Source organism: Rhea pennata, chromosome 5 (genome assembly GCF_028389875.1).
Source record: "Rhea pennata isolate bPtePen1 chromosome 5, bPtePen1.pri, whole genome shotgun sequence".
In the NCBI taxonomy this organism is placed as follows: Eukaryota; Metazoa; Chordata; class Aves; order Rheiformes; family Rheidae; genus Rhea; species Rhea pennata.
The window spans coordinates 53,050,846-53,070,732 of NC_084667.1; the positions used below are offsets into that span (position 1 = coordinate 53,050,846).

A 19,887-nucleotide genomic window follows, 5' to 3' on the forward strand; every position below is an offset into this window, starting at 1 on the left:
GGCTCCAGCGGGATCTTTCCATACAAGTCTCCTGAGTCGTAGGATTTTGAAAAACGCAGTTGGGCTGCTTGAGTTGGTCATCAGGAAAGAGCTCCAGAAAATCCTGCGGTTTTGATGGAGAGATGAAGACCGAAAAACTGAGGGGTTTAGAGCTTAGATTGTTTCTTTACCCATCACTGGGCAGCCCAGGATATTCTCTTATAAATAAATCCCTGGTGACGTGGGAAGCCCTTGCATTCACCTAGACCAGCGTCTCCTCCAAGACTAGTCGTGCTACCTGATGTGAGAGGTATCTTTAAAAAAAGGCTCCGACAACCTTAGGCGGTTCACCTGTTCCCCAAAGGACATTCGCCTTTGCTCGGACTGAAACTTTCGAGCCTTTTCAGCAGGCACAAGGAGGTGTTACCGTTACTCTACGGGACGTAAACGTTTGCGGAGAGAAAAGCCGCAGGGCCGGGCCGCCCCCGCCCCCGCCCGCCCTGAGGGGCGCGGCCCGCGCGCCGCCCGCTCCCGCCGCCCCGCGCAACGGCCGCCGCGGGGCAGTGGGCGGAGCCAGGCGCGCGAGGCGGTGGCCGCTGCTCGCCCCCCTCCGCCCCGCCATCGGGGCGGGGCTTCCGCGTGGGGGCGGGGACTCGCCCTTCCCCGCCCCTCCCCGGCGGGGCCTCACCCGGCCTCGCCCCCACCCGGCGGGACGGGGCGTGGCGCGGCCACGTCGCGCCAGCTCCCGGGTCCTCCCCGCGCGCCTGCGCGCGCCGGCCCGGAAGACGGCCACGTCTACCGGAAGTGGAGAGGGCTGCGCCGCCGCCGCCGCGGCCTGCGGCCCTGCTGTGACCGCCGCCGCCGGCCCCCGCCGCCGCCGCGTGAGCGGCCCCGCGGCTCCCCCGCCGGCGGCTCCCGCCCTGGGAGGAGGTGAGGCTCCCGAGGCCCTCCAGGGCGGGGCGGGGCGCCTGGCCGAGGGGAGGCCCGGGGTGCACGGAGCCGCCCTGGGCCGCGGCGGGGGGCGGCCGCCCTGACCGTCGCCGACACCACCTGTCCCTGCCTCCCCCCTTCCCGCTCTGGGATCCTGGCGTGTCTTCGCCCGAGACTGGCCCCTCCGTAAGGCTGCTGTGCCCCGCGGTGAAGAGGCCCCATCCGGGGAGCTGGGAGGTCGCCTGCGTGGCCTGGCAGGTTTCTGGTGCCACGGAAGGTGTGAGCCCTTCCCCCATGCCCGTGTCGCAGCAGGGCCACTCCTGCCAGTGAGACCGCAGGACACTTGAATTTGGATTGGGGAGAAGTTCCTGTGGTTACCCCAGACTAGGAATCGGCAGGACAAAGATTTTTTTCTGTTATCCGTCCCTGTAATAAACATCTGACCATTCTTCCTCTTCCACTTGATTTCTGGTTTTGTCAGGTGTCAGCCTTATTTTTCATGGTCACTGGAGATTGGTTAGTGGGTTGGACACTCGGTTGCACCAGTGATGTTGGGAACAGATGCGATTGCCTAATAGGTAAACGTTATTTTTGTACGTTTTCTTAAGAAAGTGATTTGATTTAGTTTAATTCCATGCCTTATGCTAAGCACGGAAGTATGAAGTGAATAATGCTTTAACTATATTAATACCTTTGTCCTAACAGATTAACACAACAGTTCTGCAGGTAGCATGTACATCTTAGCTTACCGACAACTTTTTTATAATTGTTCTCTCTTTTGCAGCACGTGTTCCTGGAATTTTAATTCTGTAGAAATTATCAGCAGACTTCCACCATGTCTTGGCTTGTTGATCTCGCTGGAAAGGCAGAGGATCTCCTCAACAGAGTTGATCAAGGAGCTGCGTCAGCCTTGAGTAAAAAAGACGCAACAAACACCACAGTATATGATAATAAGAATTTAGACTCTGCCACTGAATATTCTGAATTGCATAAGCATACTGGAGAACTGAAATATCAGATGTCATCCAAAGCAGCCTACATCTCCTCAGCAGCAGATAATATTAAACATCAAAAGGCTACAATCTTAGCAGGAACAGCAAATGTTAAACCAGCACGTAGGACATCTTTGGAGGCTGCTTCTCCATTTGAAAGTGTTTCCACACCCAGACCTTCCTCACAATTTGTGAGAAGAAAAAAGTCTGAACCTGATGATGAATTGCTATTTGATTTTCTCAACAGCTCCGAGAAAGAGCCTAATGGAAAGATAGACTCTAAAAAAGAGAAGAGCAAGGCAGCTGTTCTTCAAAATCACTCTCGGACTTCAAGCATTAGTTCTGTGTCTGCTAGTACACAGAGTGCAAAAACTACTGAAGATAATTCCATCAGGAGCCAAGGCAATGGTAGATAAATTGTATTTAATCTAGAGATAATTAAAATCGAAGTGTGGCTAGGGAGGATAATGGTTTTATTATAACTTAATGAAATATTTAGTGGCAATAACATGTCAAACGTGTGGAGTGCAGCAGAGTTGTTTAATATTTTTTATCGTGGGACAATTTTAGGTATCATGCTAATTTTGCAAGCTGAATAGCCGTAATATCTAAATCCTTTGTGCTCTTACTGTTCCACATTACTACTGCTCATCTTGCCTTCCCTGAACTATGTGACTGAACTTTATATCACCACTCATACATCCTCATTTAGAAGCATAGGTTCTGGCACTGTTGCATTTGGTCTGTCATTCAGGGCCTTACACTGTTTCCATGTAAGGCAATGCAGTGGTTTGCACTGACTACTGGATGGTGCTGGCTCTTGCCCTATGCACTGTGTGAGATAATGGGAGTTTTTCTCTCTTCCGCCATGAGAGAAGGTGAACTGTCACGCTTACTTGCCCTGCAGAGTGGCAGCTTGGATGTGGATATGCTGTTGTAGAGCTACGGATGTGAGGGAGCTGGGTAAACGAGGCCCTCAGATTTGCCTCAAGAAATTCACTGCTTCAGTCTAAGTGCAAACTCCTGGAATAGCGTACAGGCAAGACAGTAAGCACTGGTCAAAATTTGAGGCTGTTTTCAAGTTTATGCCAAAGAAAATATGGCTGAGAAGCCTGGAACTTGTGTGTTCTGTGTCTGACTCTCCAATTTATCCTTGGAGTTGCTCTACTGCTTTACTGTTGCTTCTATAAATTGGAAGCAAGTGTTCATATTGTTTACTAATAATATAGTTAGAATGCTTTAATACTTGTTCAATACTTTGAACATGTAAAGCATTGTAAGTGCTAGTTTTTGATTTACTATATTAAGTGCAAAGAAAAGTTTTAAAAGTAAAAAGGGATTATTTCTGAAGATGTGAATATTTTTGTATTGTTGGGCCTGTAACGTGTCAATAATGTTTAGTAATACATCGAAGATGTTAACCCTGGCTGTATACATACATTACGTGGCTGTATACATACGTTACCTTAATAACTGATGCTTAAAGAGCATACTGTTTTGTTCAGTATGGTATACTGAATTTGTCTTTCAAGATCTTTGACCAGAGTTTGCATCTTGTAGCTTGTAATTAAGGAAGCACACAGATTTAACATAAAGTTTGAGCATAGTAGTTTCAAAATACATACATACACCTGTGTCATTTAAATGTCCTGTATAGCTTCTATTGAAATAACTTATGATCTTTTATCTAAGACAAAAACAGTTGGTGTAACTCTGTACATTGCCATAGTACGTACATACATACCATACATACACATATATCTAGTATGTGCCAGAAATGGCTAATTTCTTGCTTCATGAACTCTGAGGATAACTTAAATGAGGATAACTTATCTGATGATTTGGAAATTGTGTAAATGAATTAAAAAGAAGGAAATAACCCTTCTAAAAACCATTTAAATAGGTGGAGGATTGCAAAAAAATTGGAACAAGTCTTGCTGCCTCTGCTACTACTTTGTTGAAATATTGTTGTTCCAAGTTAATAACCTGTCTCAGCTCCCTGGGCATTGGGTGATGTGAACTGTTGCAAAGACAGCCAGGAAGGTGGAGCTTGTGGGTTGGTAATCACAAGGTAAAGTAAATAACATGGTGACTGCCAAACTGCATTCTTACTTTGAAATTGTTTCAGTCTTTTCCCATGGTTTTTCAACAGTTACCTATCTGGGATATACTGAATTTAGAAGCAATATTTCTTTTTTGGAACCAAAACTGCTGGAATGGACAGCACTAATCCAGTATGCTGTATGTGTGTCTTCGTGTGTGTGTTGGGCAAAAGCAGGGTCTTTCCCCTGGCTTGAAAGGAACTATTGTTCAGAGTATTGCCAGTAGCTCTCTTACTGAGGTTCTAAGCTAGAGAAGAGACTGTATTTTCATTTCCATTATCTAGAGAACTACAGTTTCTTGTGGCAGACAGCTCTGAATAGTCTAACAGAGTATCTGTACTTTATATATCTTTTTCATTCGAGAGAGGAAAAATCATGCTGTAGCCTCCTGGTTCAAATCATTGGATTTCTTATAGTAAAAGTGCTTTTAAAAATTTTTCTAGAGAATCGTTGTTTGATGTAGAATTTTCAGTAAGAGGATGTTTTGATTGAGGTGATTCTTTAAAAGACTTTTTAACATAAAGAAAATTAAAACACATAGAGCTGTGTAGCTGAGTTTACATATTTAGGATTGATATCAAATTGATAAGGTATAGTTGCCTGAACAGATTTTTCTTAATAGAGTTTGTCCTTGAAATTCAAATCTAATGGAAAACCAGAATGAGCTTGTACTAAAAACTGTATTATTTGCTATCTACATTTAATATGTTCTGTTACTCCTCACCTTCCAAAGACATCACCAAGCAGTATAGTCACAAAAGAATTAAAATTTTAGAATCCTAAATTTAACATTAATGTAATAAGAAATGTTATAACTTTCATGTCTGTCTTGCTGGATTAACAAAGATGCTGCATGAGTCTTTACTTTGGGAGAAGCATCTCCATGTTCCCTTTCACTATAAGTTATTTTGACTTTTTTTGTTGGAACATTAAATGCATTTAACCACTGTTGCAAGATACGGATTTGGTGTTTATATTAAGCCTATCGACAAATAGATATTAGAACTAACCTGCATCTTTCTGTGCAGAAACTCCAGACAGTTCAGATTCTGGATTGGGAGCACAAGTGGATGGCTTGAAAGACTCATCACCGAGTGCAGTAACTAATCCTAACCTTTCAGCCAGTGATGGTTTCAAACCTCATGAGCTGTCCAATCTTCGCCTGGAGAATCAGCTGCTGCGGAATGAAGTTCAATCTTTAAATCAGGAAATGGCTTCATTAATTCAGAGATCCAAAGAAACACAAGAAGGTACTACAGTTTGGAAACTGAACTTTAACATGTTACAAACACACTTGTAAAATAGAAAATAACGTTACTTATGTGATAGTGTTTTATATTTAGAATAAAATCTGTCTAGTTAAATTTAAATGTACGACTTGTCAAGTCAAATGATTCTGGATATTAAGAATAATGATCTGAGAGAGATTGGAAGGCTTTTTCAAGGATGAAAATAGCACAAATGTTGATTAAAATGATACAGTGTAGTTTGTTCCAAATTTTAAGTCTTAATAAAACAATATAGCAAAGGTTAACAGTGTTAAAATTTTTCATGCTTTTTAAAGGTCACTGCAAAATAGTAATTTTTAAATGCATAAATTCCTTGAAATACTTGAAATTTGAATACTTTCCAAGCTGTAGGTTGTCATCTCTATCATCTAGAAACTGATAGCAAAAATACTAGATTTACTGTTTGTTTGATTTTATTAGGTTTCTCAAAGCCAAATGAAACAACAAATGTAAAAAATGTGAATGTATGAAAATCCCCAAATTATAATTTATATTTGGCAAACTGCTGCTGTTAGATCCACAACTTAGCAACTGCATTTTTTGGAAGTATATACGTGGTTCTAGCCAGAGAATTTTAATTTTCATTGAAGGCTTCTATGTAGTGTTTGATTAGAAACAAAAGACTCAGGTATTATTCAGATATTTTAGTGCTGATGCATTTTTCTACTGACTGTTTTGGGGGATTAGCATATTGTCACATTGATTTGCACTAGATGCTTTATGCACAGCTTTCCAAATGAATAGCCCTCACACAGGGCTATTCAACAGCAGGTCATTATAAGGGGTGGATCAGGTAAAATCTGTCATCTGTGTAACACAGAATGAAAATGTCTTGTTTTGAGATCACATGCAAGTTTTACAGGGCATACTCTGACAGCTGGAGTCTGGCATTGTTACTCCCTGGTAGCTTGTAAAGTTTTAATATTACTTCAACTTGGCTGTATTTAATTTCTTTATGGAGTGCAGTATATACTGCCTGACTACTTGTAAAACCTTGTAATATCTACTTCTAAAACTTTCTAAGAAACTTTTTTACTTTGTAGAATTAAACAAATCCCGGGAGAGGGTTGAGAAGTGGAGTGTCGACCATTCAAAGAGTGACAGGATGGTTAGAGAACTTCAGGCTCGAGTTGATGATCTCGCAGAAGCTGTTGGTGCCAAGGATTCCCAACTAGCTGTGCTAAAAGTGCGGTTGCAAGAAGCTGATCAACTTTTAAGTACTCGGACAGAAGCTTTGGAAGCATTGCAGAGTGAAAAATCACGGTATTTCATAACCCATAGCAAACAGAAATAGCCTTGAAATCTCAAGATGGCAAGCATAGACTCTTTAAGAAGAAAAATGAATAAACTTTTTTTTTTTTTTTTGTAACGGGATTTCAAATATGAGCATTGAAATTTGCTCAGCCTATTACAGCATAGCTGACAGTGGGAACAGGGCAGTTCATATTAAATAAGGGCAATTGACTCTAGATTACTGAAATGCATTTTGTATAAAGTATTTATGTTTGTGAAATTATCCTGAAGCCTTCAGTTTTAGGCATAATGTTTGTCTTGAAAAATATATTCACCTACCCACAAATATAAAAACTCTCCTGACTTAATCTCAGCATTGGAATATGTATCTGCAATTGGATATGAGAATATAGGACCAGGAGGGATGGTGTGAGTCACTAACTCCAGCATCCTATCTGTAGTCAGCTGTATCCAGTAATTAGCTGAGGAGGTTTTCAAGGCCAGTCTTAAAAGCAGGTAGTCATATTTCTGCCTAAGAAAAGCACACTGGGTTTTTTCCTTTTCAACTGGTGTCTGTATTGCTCTTTCAGGATAATACAAGACCATAGTGAAGGGAGCAGTCTGCAAAATCAAGCCCTTCAAACTCTTCAAGAGAGGCTGCGTGATGCAGACTCTGCACTGAAGCGAGAGCAAGAAAGTTACAAACAAATGCAGGTTAGATGTGAAGCCCAAGGAATACATTCATAATCTGCTTTTGAGATGAGATCTATGAGGTTCTAACTGCTCTCTCCTCCCCTTGATTTCAGTTTCTGCTCAGGTTTCTAAGGGCCTGGTAGGATGCGTCTTCTGCTGCACTAAATATACTTGTGAAGCTACTTTACTTTTTACATATTATTTTGAAAGCTTTGTGATTAAAAGTTTTTGAGAGGTAATGCTGACAATTGTTATTGATTATTTTTTAAATATTTTTAATGTTAAAACTAGATTAGTAATCAGTTAATTTTCCATGACATATGGTTCCCCCTCCATACAATATTTTAATATATAATCTTAATAATATTAAGCAGGGTAATCACTGTTATGGTAGATGTGGGAGTTCATGATACTGTTAGAGACCTTTTGCATTCCACACTTGGCCTGGCCTTTATTATGTATAATTCTATCTTGGAAAATTGTTATTGACATTTTTTTTTAACTGTATTTAATATGGCAGTCTAAACTTCTGAGAAAAGCTGTCTTTTTGTTTGCCAAATAGACACATAAATAGTAGGAACGCATTTTTGGTGAGAGAAAGAAATGCGGATTTTTACTTATCTTATCTAGCAAGTACTTAAGCTAAGTGCTTAAGCTATCAGGACTTCTTTCCAAATAGAAAGCACTAATGTATCTTTAGGACGAATGTGGCAGACATGAAGTGTTGTTTCTTTCAAAAATTTTTTCCATTCTAGATTAAAGTGTTTAAACACAAAGTATTGTTTTTTATTGCTAATAGAATGAGTTTGCAGCTCGTCTAAGTAAAATGGAAGCTGAACGCAAGAACTTGGCAGAAGGGATTACTGTGGCAGAAAGAAAATATTTAGATGAAAAGAGGCGAGCTGATGAGCTTCAGCAGCAAGTCAAAATAGCTAAAAACCATCTAGAATCTTCAAAACAAGAACTGACAGACTATAAACAGAAAGCTACTCGCATACTCCAAGTAAGTATTACTATAAAGAAATTCAGTTTAGTTTGTACTTGTTTAGCTTCTGAAGATGTTATATTTCATATCATTTGTATAATTTTATTTTTTTCTTATCGGTAATATATTTTAAGACATATCTCTGATATACACACACACACACACACGTGTATACGTGTATGTATAAAATAATAGCTGTATGGAACAGCTACTAAGCTGCATGTTGTACCTCTAAAATGCAAGCTTTCAGATTGAGTTAAATAATTGAAATGCAAATTCAGGTCCTAGACTTAAAGAAAGATCCAAGCGAATCGTTGTGCTTGTTGTGCAGTATTTGTCAGTGTGTCCAACTGTCTGAACTTAAGCAGACATATAAGCAACTGTAACCTGCAATTTGTACTGCATGCAGTGTTCTTGTGACAAGAACACTGTTCTGCTTGAGACTGAAAAATAGCATGTAGCAGATACTTCTGTGTAAACCAAAGGAAATGTTTTTATAGATTTTGAAAGGTAGGATGCAATCAGCATTCTATAAACAGTGACATGGTTGGGTATTTTGTGCAGAGTCTGCTACTTAAGTTGTCAAAGGTACCAAAGCTTAACTTGGCTGGTTAGTTTTGTTTATAAAAATCAGCAAAATGTTAAAGATAAAGGTCAATGTTTAGGATAATTGATTTAGACTGGTGTCCAAGGACCGTGTTGAAATCATGCTGGTAAATTTGAGAAGTATGAGATCAGCTATCAGTGTCATGCTAACATTAGGCTGATTCTGAATGAAGAGGGACATTCTCCTTCCCTGGAAGAGATATTGCTATATTTGGTTCTTTGGGGGTATTGTGGTAGGAGAAAGGGTGGGTTGAAAGGGGATGAGTTTTATCATTCATGTCTGATGGTATCTGTCTTCTGGCTTTCCATATCACCTTAGAGAAGTTTTATGCACGGCATGTTTAACATTCTGGGCCCTTCTAAAGAGAAAGCTCTTCTTTTTCTAAGGTAACACAGGCTTTCAGTAAATGTCAACACTCCTATGACACGTAGGAAGCTAGAAAAACGATCAATAGGAAGCATTTTGATCTCAAACTCTGTATGGTCCTTACTTGGCTAAAAAGAGGTAAAGGAGCAGTTTTGCTGTATGTCCGTATTTAGATTTTAGAGCAAAATTATTTTGACAGATTCAAGTTGAGCACTTATTAAAATATTGCTGTAAATAATATATTAATTTATTATTTTAGTCTAAAGAAAAGTTGATAAACAGCTTAAAAGAAGGCTCAGGTATTGAAGGTCTGGATAACCATACAGCAAGCACAATGGAATTAGAAGAACTGAAACATGAGCGAGACACTCAGAAAGAAGAAATACAAAAGCTAATGGGGCAAATACAGCAGCTCAGAACAGAGCTGCAGGTAGGTAAGATTATGCATAGGTGTAATGTAGTTAACCATGCACAAAGGGCTACTTTCTCATATTTTAGGGCTACTGCTTCTAATGTTTATTTGACCTACTGTTAAAACAAGTCAACTTCTGCTCAAGGCGGGGCAAGTGCTTCTAGATACCCAATTTCTTCATTGTCCCTTACTACATCAGCTGGGCCTAAGAGGGTGGGAGAAATAATATACATACCACTTCTCTTTTGCTGTATTACTGTGTGCTCTTTTTGAAGGAAGCTTTTCTTTCCATACAAGCCTGGTGATTTCTGTATAGATCATGTTTATCCTTTTCTGCAAAGGCTACTAATCCTTGAAGCAACTGCAGTCTGTAAGCCCTCTGTTAGAGGCTTCTCTGTGTTTATGAAATGCAGTTTTAAAATTTTCTATTACTATGTATTAATAAAAATATAAATATTTATAAAATGACCAAATGTCATTTATTTAATTTATCTTGATCTTCCTTTTCCTTAGAAGCAGTACTACAGGTGTAACTTCTTGCTATTGTCTATAACAGAGTGCTGTATTGTTCCTTTGCTAATGAAAGGGTAACATATCTGTCCATTTTAGGATATGGAAACTCAGCAGGTAAGTGAAGCTGAGTCGGCAAGAGAACAACTTCAAGATCTACAAGAGCAAATAGAAGCACATAAAATGGCCAAGCAGGAGGCAGAGGCTGAACTAGAACGGCAAAAACAGGTAAGGAATTCTTGGGAGCTGATTGATCATTTTTAGGCCCCATGTTATTAGTAAAGTATTTGGCTGAATAAGAGAGTATTTTATACAGTATTAGACTTTTCCTCCAATAATCAAAAGAATTCACTGAAAAGTTATGAACATCATTAGGCCAAATAAAGGTCAACCACTAGTAAGAAATGAAAAAGGCCTACTGGCTATTCCTGGTAAAGGCAGTTCGCATTGACTTATTAAAAAAATAAAGATGATTCTAGGGAATACTCAGGGTTAAACAGTTATTTATATCAAGAAAGTTAAATACCAAAAATGATTACTATGGGACTTCCTCTGCCCAATTAATACATAGAATTTAGGTTTAAATTATTGTAATATTGTAATACCATATAAATAGAAATATTTTTTGAATTCCCTCATTAGTCCCCCTCCCAAACTACTCCATAAGTCAAATTGCTAATAAAATGTTATTACCAAATTTCATCATATCTTATCTTTATCTTTACTTATCTTTATTTACTTATTATTTATTTATATTTATCATCATTATCTTTTTAAGCAAACTCTTGATTTCAACAGTTTTGTGCTAAAAAGAGTAAAAACACACTCATATTTAGTGTAAACAAACTAGTTCTTCAGTATGAATCAGACCAGTGCTTTGCACCTTACTAAGAATTTGCTCTGTAAGAAAGAAGCTCATGTAAAAGAGAATTAATAATGAAGAAAGCAGAAGAGTATACTGTACCTGCTGGGAACAACTTATCTTATAGGATTATCTGTCCTTTCAGAAATTACATTTTAATGAGATGCTAGCAGCTTGAACTAATTAAAAGGCAGAAGTCAAAGTCTGCTGCTGCTGAAGAGCTAATGTTTATTATATTAAAGCAGATGGTAGATTGTATCTTGTTACCTCTGTCCTTTTGAGGAGTATATTTTAAGTCAACATATAGAAAAACTGAGGGGAAGCTTTAAAAAAAAAGAAAAGAAAAGGGTTCGTAAGGTAGGTATTATCCGTTATATTATGGAAAATGAAATTTTCCTTTTAATTACACAAACATACCTGTGCTTTTAAAGTAATCGTGTGCATTGATACTAAATACAGTTGTGACTTGTTCTTTCTGGGGCCTGTTCTTATAGCTATTGCTGTAAGGTTTCTGAGACTGAAAAAAAGTAGAGGTGTTATTTCTCATATATCTGATGGCTTAAAGGGGGACATACGATTTATCTGGTTGCTGTGGCAGCTGATAGCTGAAATGGTACAATGATTTGAAAAGAAGTGTGGTACATCTTTAAATAGGAACTAAAATAGCTACTAAGTGATGAGAGTAAAAACATTTATTGTTAGATTTACTGTTCAGTCAGTGGCCCACTGCTAATATTCCTTCCCTTTTCACTCCCTTATCGTGTTAATCCTAAACTGTAAAGGAAGACCTCTGTAATATGCAGAATTAAAGATGGATACACCAAGTTTTTCAAAAACTTTAGAAAAAATTATCTTGGATTGATGGATTTATTTTAGGGATACAGATTTCCCCAAAGTATTGCCTAATTAAGTTCTGTAACTGATATCCTTTCAAGATAGCAGTATAATAAAGAGCGACAGTATAAAGAAGATGAATCATGGTTCAAATGAATTGCATGGCTATCAGTAAACTAGTTGGGATTAATATCTGCATTAGGTCAATCTTCACAAAAGAACCTGGTATTCTGGGGTTTTCTGCCTTCCTACTCAGTTCTCTTACTTTCCCCCCTCCTAGCATCTAAAAATCAGACACTTTTAACTGAGATTAAATTTCAATTTATATTTGATTGTGGTATATTGTCTACTTCTATTCTAGTATGAAACCCTAGGTAATGGAATGTTTCTTAAAATACATACATATAAATTTTATATGTGATTGTGATCAATTTCATAGGAACTGCATTATACTGAGGAAGAATTATATCGAACAAAAAATACTTTGCAGAGCAGAATAAAAGACAGAGAGGAAGAAATTCAGAAGCTCAGAAATCAGGTACTGTGTTTATATAGAAAATAAACTTTATTACATTGAATCATGAAAGTATTCAGGATTAGAGTTATTAATGTTCAGGATTAGAATTATTAATATGGTTTAAAAGTAAGAAAAACATCAAGGCTCTACTAATGGGCTACAGTGTACTTATTTTCAATACAGAGTACAATTCTGAGCTAGGAAGAATGCAGGAAGGGAACAACGAAAAGGTAAATAGGGACTTATTTTTATAATTGCATCTGCTTTTATCTTTGAACATGGAAAAAAGACAACCTGTGTCTAAACTAGACCTAGTAAGCAGATGCTCTGTCACCATTTTTCTTTTTGAAAATGAAAAAGGTCATTGATGTGTTATTGTGTCATAGCTATTTCTGCAAAGATCCTTTCAATTAGGTATAAGAACATAAGACGTCTTACTGACTCAGACTAGCGATCTGTCTAGCCTAGTGTGGCATCTCAGACCCTGGCAACCAAGACAGCCTGTGAGCCTGGCCACTTGATTCACTCCCTTCCTCTAGTACTCCCTCAGCATCCACAGTTGTATATAGGGATGTAAAAGAGTATATCCCTGCCTAATCCCCTCAGTACATTTTTTTGGACCTATTTTCCTTGAATTTGTCTAATCTGTTTTGGAACCTTCTGACACTGGCAGCCCCCATAGCTTCCTTTGGTAGCAAGTAGGCATCAGTTTCACTTTACGTAAATTATGTAAGACAGCATAATAAAAAATGGGCTATATTTAAAGAAATTAATATTCTACAGTCGACTATGATCAGCTGTGCAGATATGGTGTTGAAGAATTTGAAAACTGTGTTGTGATACAAAATTCCCAGATCTATTGGCAAGTGATTCTTTTTTTTTTCTTTCTCTCTTCTCTCCTGGTAATGCTGGCTTCAGGACTACTTCCTACCTGCCCTGATCCATTGCATTCAAATATCTGTAGTGTCTCATTGCTGCTGATTTCTGTAGATTCCATTGTCCTATTTTTGAAGCTTCTTTATTACGATGAATGATGCTACAGGTGGCTCAAGTCTAACATTGTAGCGAATAAATAAGTTACTTCACATACGGCTGACCTGGAGATTCCTATTTGCTTTAAATATTTCCTGCAAATTGGATGACATCATCCGTGTTGTCTTTATTTCCTCTCTTTTGTGCAGTTTCTGTTTTTTATTCCAGTCATGTTTTCTATCTTAGTACTTAATTTCTTGTTTAATATAAAATCTTTTCTTAGCAACTATTAAATGTGGTTTTCTTTGCTCTGCTCATTGGTAATGTTTTTGATTGTGTTACACCATGAAAGTTCTGAAATGTGTTAACTTTGTTCAAAGAAAACCTATCACCTTCAAGAACCTACCAGTTTTGTAGTATGTCATGTTGGTCAGATTTTCAAAATGTTCTATTTTTTTTTTAAGCTTACAAACAAGGCTCTGAGTAGTAGCAGTCAGACAGAATTAGAAAATCGGCTTCATCAGCTGACAGAAACACTTATTCAGAAGCAGACCATGTTAGAGAGCCTGAGCACGGAGAAAAATTCACTTGTCTATCAACTGGAACGACTTGAACAACAGCTTAAGGCTATCCAAGGCACTAGTACTAATGGACCTTCCATTAATATGGCAGGAATTGATGGTCCTGAAGGTAAATATGGAAATACAGTATTTTAAATGGTCCTTTATGCAGTTCAGGGTTCTATATTTTCTAATGCCTTGAGTTCATAAGGAGGAAAGAAACCTTTTTTTATTAGTAGGCAGTATCATGAAAAATAGTCAAACTCCTTTTTGCGTGTAGGTAACTAAGTAAATTTAATATAGCTAATTTCATCTTGAATTCTCAGTACTATGGTGGTGTTAGAACCACTGCAAATAAAACTTTCTTTCTGCGTTTAAGCTGAAAGTCACAGATAAGGTTTAAGTGCAGTTTCCTTGTAGAAATGATTTGGGAGGTGAGCAAGAATATGAAACTGCCTTTTGAGAGTATATCAGAATTCTGGTTGAGATGAATTTTGTCCTTTCTGTTTTTCTTGAAAAGCAGCTTAATATGGTAGTGGTGCTGAGGTTGATTTATCTGTACTGTGCAGAGTTCATCCTGTGTTGCTGTGAGAACCTCAGCAGTTGATGTATCCCTTTGTTACTTTTCCACAGTCAAATTTAGTAATTGTTAATGTATGTGGTAACTACCTTTTAAAACAAAACACACTTAAGGCCTATAAAGTAACAGTCCAGACTTCTGATTGTTTACTTATGAATGAGAGACTTTTAAAGGATTAAGACCAGAGGACTAGCAAATTTGAAATGTGCTTCCTTTTGAGTCTTTCTTTTAGCTAAATTCAGTAAATTCAAGTTTAGTTGCACAAGGATAACATCTGAGAATTTAAAGTCAAAAGAATCGGAAATACAGATTTGTTTCAAAAATGCTGTCGGATGTTTTGCTATGTGACAAATGCAAGCAAATGGAAAAAAGTAACTGTATAAAGTAGTGATTTTGATACTATTAAGAACTGATGAAAAAGCTAAAACTGCTTTTGAATATCAAGATGTCCATCTAGTAAATTAAAATAAAGTTTAAGAAATCTAGTAAGTTCAGGATACATTTGACTTGGTTTCATTTTTATCACTAATCCTACCTTCACATCATATTCCCTTACCTTCAGCAAAATTTACAAATAGGATGAATTGCTATTTTTAAGTTATTTTTATATATCTTTAGGTTATACACTATCATTTTTGTTTTACTTGGATAACCACTTGACTGATTTTAGACTTAGGGTTTTTTGCCTTTTTTATTGTTGTTCAAATAGGTGCTCGTATGCGGAACGTTCCTGTCCTTTTTAGTGACGTGGATACTAACATGGCAGGAGTGTATGGGAGAGTTCGCAAAGCTGCCAGTAGTATAGATCAGTTTAGGTAAGAGTGTCCTAATGGAATATACTTCTTTATTACAGGACTCCTTTTGCAGTTTTCTAGATGGTAGAGCTCTTCTGAATTGTTTGTATCAAGGTAAAAGTAAAAAAAAAAATAATGAATATATTGAATACAGTAAATTAAATATGAATGTAGTTCACTAGTACTTTCCTATGATATATATATATATATTTATAATGTTTACAAGTTACAGTAATTTATTTAAACAATTAATGCTCTTGTGTAGATTGGTATAGGAGAATCATCAGAGTATATACAAAAAAAAATTAACATTTTTTGTTATCAAATTCTAACTTTTTACTTTTGGAGCTTTTTGACTCTGTTTACTCTTGTTGAGGCATTCTGTAGGAGACAGGATGCTGGTTTTTGACCAAGTGCAACTCTTTACCTTTCAGAAAAGATAATCTGTTCTAGAAATGAGTAAACAAAAGTAAATTTGGATCTTCCAAAAGACCTGTTTTGATCTCTTTCCTCAGCAGCTATGTTCACTGTCAATGTTCAGAATGAAAAATCTTTTCCAAAGGTTGGATCAAATACCAACAGGAAATAAAATTAAGTAATATTTCTTTATCCTTGGAAAGTAGGATATCTTGACAAAATGGCTGTTGCGTTTCCATGGTACTTTTGAGTTCATTGTGAAGCATATCAGTATTTCCATGATGAGGGGCCTACTATACGTGATGCTTTAATACTAAACTTTGTTTGACAGTATCATAGTAACTTTATTATGGACATGCTTTTTAATAACTAATATTATTGAGCAACAGTGCACACATCTAGTACTGTATACTTTGTAGTGCTGCAGCAGTAGAATTGGAAAACCCATGTCTTTAATGAAATGCAGGAACAACAGTGATCTGTTGCATTCTTCAAAGGAATCCAAAGTTTTAATTGCTTTAATATCCTTGAAAATCAGTATTCATGACAGTTTCTGTCACAAACTTTGACAAATATAGAGTGGGGTTTTTTGAGTTTTAAAATGCCTGTACAATTCTTTGAGAATTTTAGCTCCTTTTCACAGTCTCACCCTAGCATATTGACAGAAAAATATTAGGAGAGTATGTTTAAAGGTCTGAATTCTGAATTTTCTTACTCTGTTGAATGCCGTGAATACGAGAAGTAAAATTCAATTTGGAGATACAGAAAGCCATGTCTATAACTTCAGCTGGCATTTATATGTTTGTAATGATGTAGAATGAAAGGAACAGGCATTATTGCCTAATGTTAACTTAAGCATTTTGTTTTTCTTTTATACTTACATAGCATTCGTCTGGGAATCTTTCTAAGGCGGTATCCCATAGCAAGAGTCTTTGTAATCATTTATATGGTGAGTTAGCTTTCTTTGTAGTAAGAAAATAATGCAATATTTCTGCAGCAATTTTATATGATACATGATAAATTGAAAGGCATTTGATATTTAAAAGTAAAAGGCTATGTAACTAACAACTCAGTGTATTTTTTTTTAAAGTAGGTTAGATAGTGCTTATATAACAGCATTTTGAAGTCAGTTTGCTTCGTAAATTTGTGTAGTTTTAGCTTTAATTCTTAGTATGGAAGTGTTAAATGCATTTATGCAACTACCTTTTAAAAGACCGCAGAAATAGTGAGAATTAAAACAGAATAGGCCAGTCACAGTGTTGTTGTTTATGTCCATCGAATTTAGGAAATTGACTTTTATTTTTTATATATATATATATATTTTTTAAGTATTTGACCCTTCATGTTTGTTCAGTGATTAATAGTCACACTTTTGTAATGGCTGAAAAAGTACCCAGCAAATCTTTTCTTGCTTGATGCTACCAAATAATAGAAAGTTGCTCATGCATATTAGGTGGTATTTTCAGACTTCTTGAAATTCCTCTGTTTTCCACTGGAGGGCAGATGTCTGTCAGTTGAAGTGACCTGCAGTAAAGTGCAATCCACCCTGCTTGAGAACACTTGATTAGCTGAGTCTTTGAAATGAAAGAAAACATGTGGCTTGAGAAGGCCTGTTGTTTCTTCTAAACAGAATCTCTGCGAACAGCTGCCATTATTTCAGGATGTAAAGCTGGCAGGCACATATAAATAAAGGAAACTGCAATTTTCCCCTGCAATTGCTTTCTCCATCTTGTTAAGTACTGGAAAGAACAGGGCTGTTTATGTTCCTATCTTCTGTTTCTTCCTATTCATGACTTAGATTTTTCGTTATGTGAATCAAATGCGTTGTACCAACACTAAAGATTTTTACTGCCTAAGTTACTATTCAAACTGAAAATCAGTAGTAGGAGCCTTATATTGGGTGGCCAATGACAGATCTTATTATACAGCAAAGAAGGTCGTGGATAGCTGGAAACATGGTTATGACTATTGACTATCACTAATCTATTTTTAAAGAAAATGTGGCTTATGTATTCTATCAGTTATCTCCTTTTTTATATCCCCAGTAGCTTCGATCCTGATTAGATTATTTCAGCCGAATTTGAATGAGAATTAACATTCCTACAAAGTTCATGAAAATGCTTCAGTAGAGAATAGAGACTTAGTACCTCTGTTGAAGAGAAGGCAAGAAGAATTTGGCTGTTTTACACTGTCTGGTATCAGCCAGTCTGCACAGAAGCAACGGCTTATCAGTCACTCTAGACAGATCACCTAATCTGCTCTCTATGGGCTAGACTGGGTATCAGAAAGAGCACCTGGAGTTACTAGGGAATGGAAGGAAAGAGAGGGGAGCAAACATGAATCTATTGGAAACCAGCTCCATTTTTCCTGTTTATGTAAAATCTTTAGTTCTGTAAATGGCTTTTTCAGAATGTGGCTCAGCACTTCATATTTTTAAATCAGAATTATTCCTTTTAGGAGTAACTGAATAAAATAAAATACTTAATGAAATATTTCTACAAGACTAGATTTTTTTAGATCACACTGACACATTTACTACTGCTATAATTGATGATGATTAGTGCTGATAAAGCAATTATTTTTTTTCTTTTCCCAGGCATTGCTTCATCTCTGGGTCATGATTGTTCTACTTACCTACTCACCAGAAATGCATCATAATAGTCCCAGTGGCAGATAGACTGAGACAGGACCATATGCTATGCTAATAAAAGTACACTGGCTGGTGGAGTACTTAAAATAATCAATCCTGAAATAGCCACAAACCTTTCCTCATCTTGTTTAAGAAGAATGAAAACCATCATGCCTGATTTATCACTACTTTTTAATATGAGGACAATACTATGTAGCTCTTTCAATTTACCTAATGCCCTATCACTTTCATGGAGAAATGCAGTTGTTAAGTTAAGCTAAATTTAGCCTTTATATTTTACACAAACCTGATGGTTAGTGTAAAAAAAAAAAAGAAATGCACAGAGAAATGCAATGGTTTCTAAGGTTACAGGTATCAGGTATATATGGTACAAACTATTTTAGATCATACTGGATGTGGGCTATCATCAGGTAACAAACTGTACTTAGGAATTTAAATAAACTTAATTTCTGATTTCTTTCGGTCTGCTTTTGCACTTTTGTTTTTAAGTTTATAATAGTAGGCTTTTCCTTAACATGTTAAACTGAAAAAAAATGACAATGGATTGGTGCAATATCTTTTTGTAAATAACTTTAAAAATAAAATATTATGCATTCTTCTTAGCTTTGTACTTCTAGTGCAACAGATAAATCTTCCCTGTCAGCTGAATAGTGGAATTGCCTATTTAATGGTTGATACTTTAACTTTATCATAGAGTGAGAGAAGATTTCAAGAAAGAAGGTTCAAACTCTTTAGAAATAATGATATTTTCCTTTGCACTTGAAATGTATGTATTTTAACTGCATTTTGCTATATACCTTTCATTACTAGATGTCTTAACCAGATCTTATATTCATTGAAATATTTATTTTCTAAAACTATAGGTACGTAATACTATTTCTATACAAAATCTATAACAACTACACAAATCTCTCATGTCTAAATACTTAACCAAATGTACTAATAAACAAACCTTATCAAATATTTAACATAAAACCCACGAGGACAAATCAAACTTACTGTAATAGTTCTGTTGTTACAGTGGCATTCTGTAATTATGAATTCTTGATGCATTAGTGCAGTAATATAAGGTCACTTACTCTTTTCTCAAGAAATCTGTTTCCTTGTGGGGTGCTCAAAGCTGAGTAATGAAAAAATGACTAAAAGTAGTTTGTCACTCCTATTCTAGTTGTTATGGTTCAGTTTTCACGTGAATTGAACACACTAAACTTTAATCCTATGCATGAAGTCTGTCATGCTAACTCCTATAGAAATGTTACAGTAGACACGTGACTGTGTGCTGCTCTGATGCAGATCTTGCAGTGAAACCTGAAATGTTTTGATGAACTAAATAAAAAAAGACAGCATTTACAATAAGATGTGTCCCTACCCTCTGTCATATTTGCTGCACTTTCCCTAATTCCTTTTACCTGTTTTTCTATTTCAATTCTGATACCAAAGCCACTGTTGAACCCTAATGAGAGCTTCTGCTGTAGAAGGAGGTAAAGTAAGGACACTTGTGAAATCCTTTTCTATACGCGTACGTTTTTTTTTCCCATTTAAACCCAAACCACTGAATCGCAGCATTTTGGGAAATCCAGGGTACCGTGAAAAATTTGTGGGA

At 36.9% G+C, this 19,887-nt stretch overlaps 1 protein-coding gene across 2 annotated transcripts; it reads left to right on the plus strand.

Annotated features, from left to right (window-relative positions):
- The first annotated feature begins 823 nt into the window (after positions 1 to 823).
- GOLGA5 (golgin A5) lies at positions 824 to 19,640 on the plus strand. Of its 2 annotated transcripts, XM_062577833.1 has the most exons (14): positions 842 to 909; positions 1,391 to 1,487; positions 1,694 to 2,309; positions 5,032 to 5,253; positions 6,336 to 6,555; positions 7,116 to 7,239; positions 8,018 to 8,221; positions 9,436 to 9,606; positions 10,198 to 10,326; positions 12,234 to 12,332; positions 13,748 to 13,973; positions 15,133 to 15,238; positions 16,520 to 16,583; positions 18,231 to 19,640. In XM_062577833.1, the coding sequence occupies exons 3-14, from the start codon at positions 1,745 to 1,747 to the stop codon at positions 18,309 to 18,311; spliced, it is 2,211 nt and encodes a 736-aa protein (XP_062433817.1). In that variant the 5' UTR covers positions 842 to 909; positions 1,391 to 1,487; positions 1,694 to 1,744; the 3' UTR covers positions 18,312 to 19,640. The 2 variants fall into 2 exon arrangements, with proteins under 2 accessions (XP_062433818.1, XP_062433817.1); XM_062577834.1 differs by lacking the exon at positions 1,391 to 1,487 and having other exon boundaries at positions 824 to 909.
- Positions 19,641 to 19,887: the final 247 nt, after the last annotated feature.

Coding starts and splice junctions, on each gene's coding strand:
- GOLGA5 (XM_062577834.1), top strand. CDS start 1,745: ATGTCTTGGCTTGTTGATCTCGCTGGAAAGGCAGAGGATCTCCTCAAC. Junction 10,327..12,233: donor AACTAGAACGGCAAAAACAG/GTAAGGAATTCT, acceptor TCAATTTCATAG/GAACTGCATTATACTGAGGA. Junction 16,584..18,230: donor TCTTTGTAATCATTTATATG/GTGAGTTAGCTT, acceptor TTCTTTTCCCAG/GCATTGCTTCATCTCTGGGT.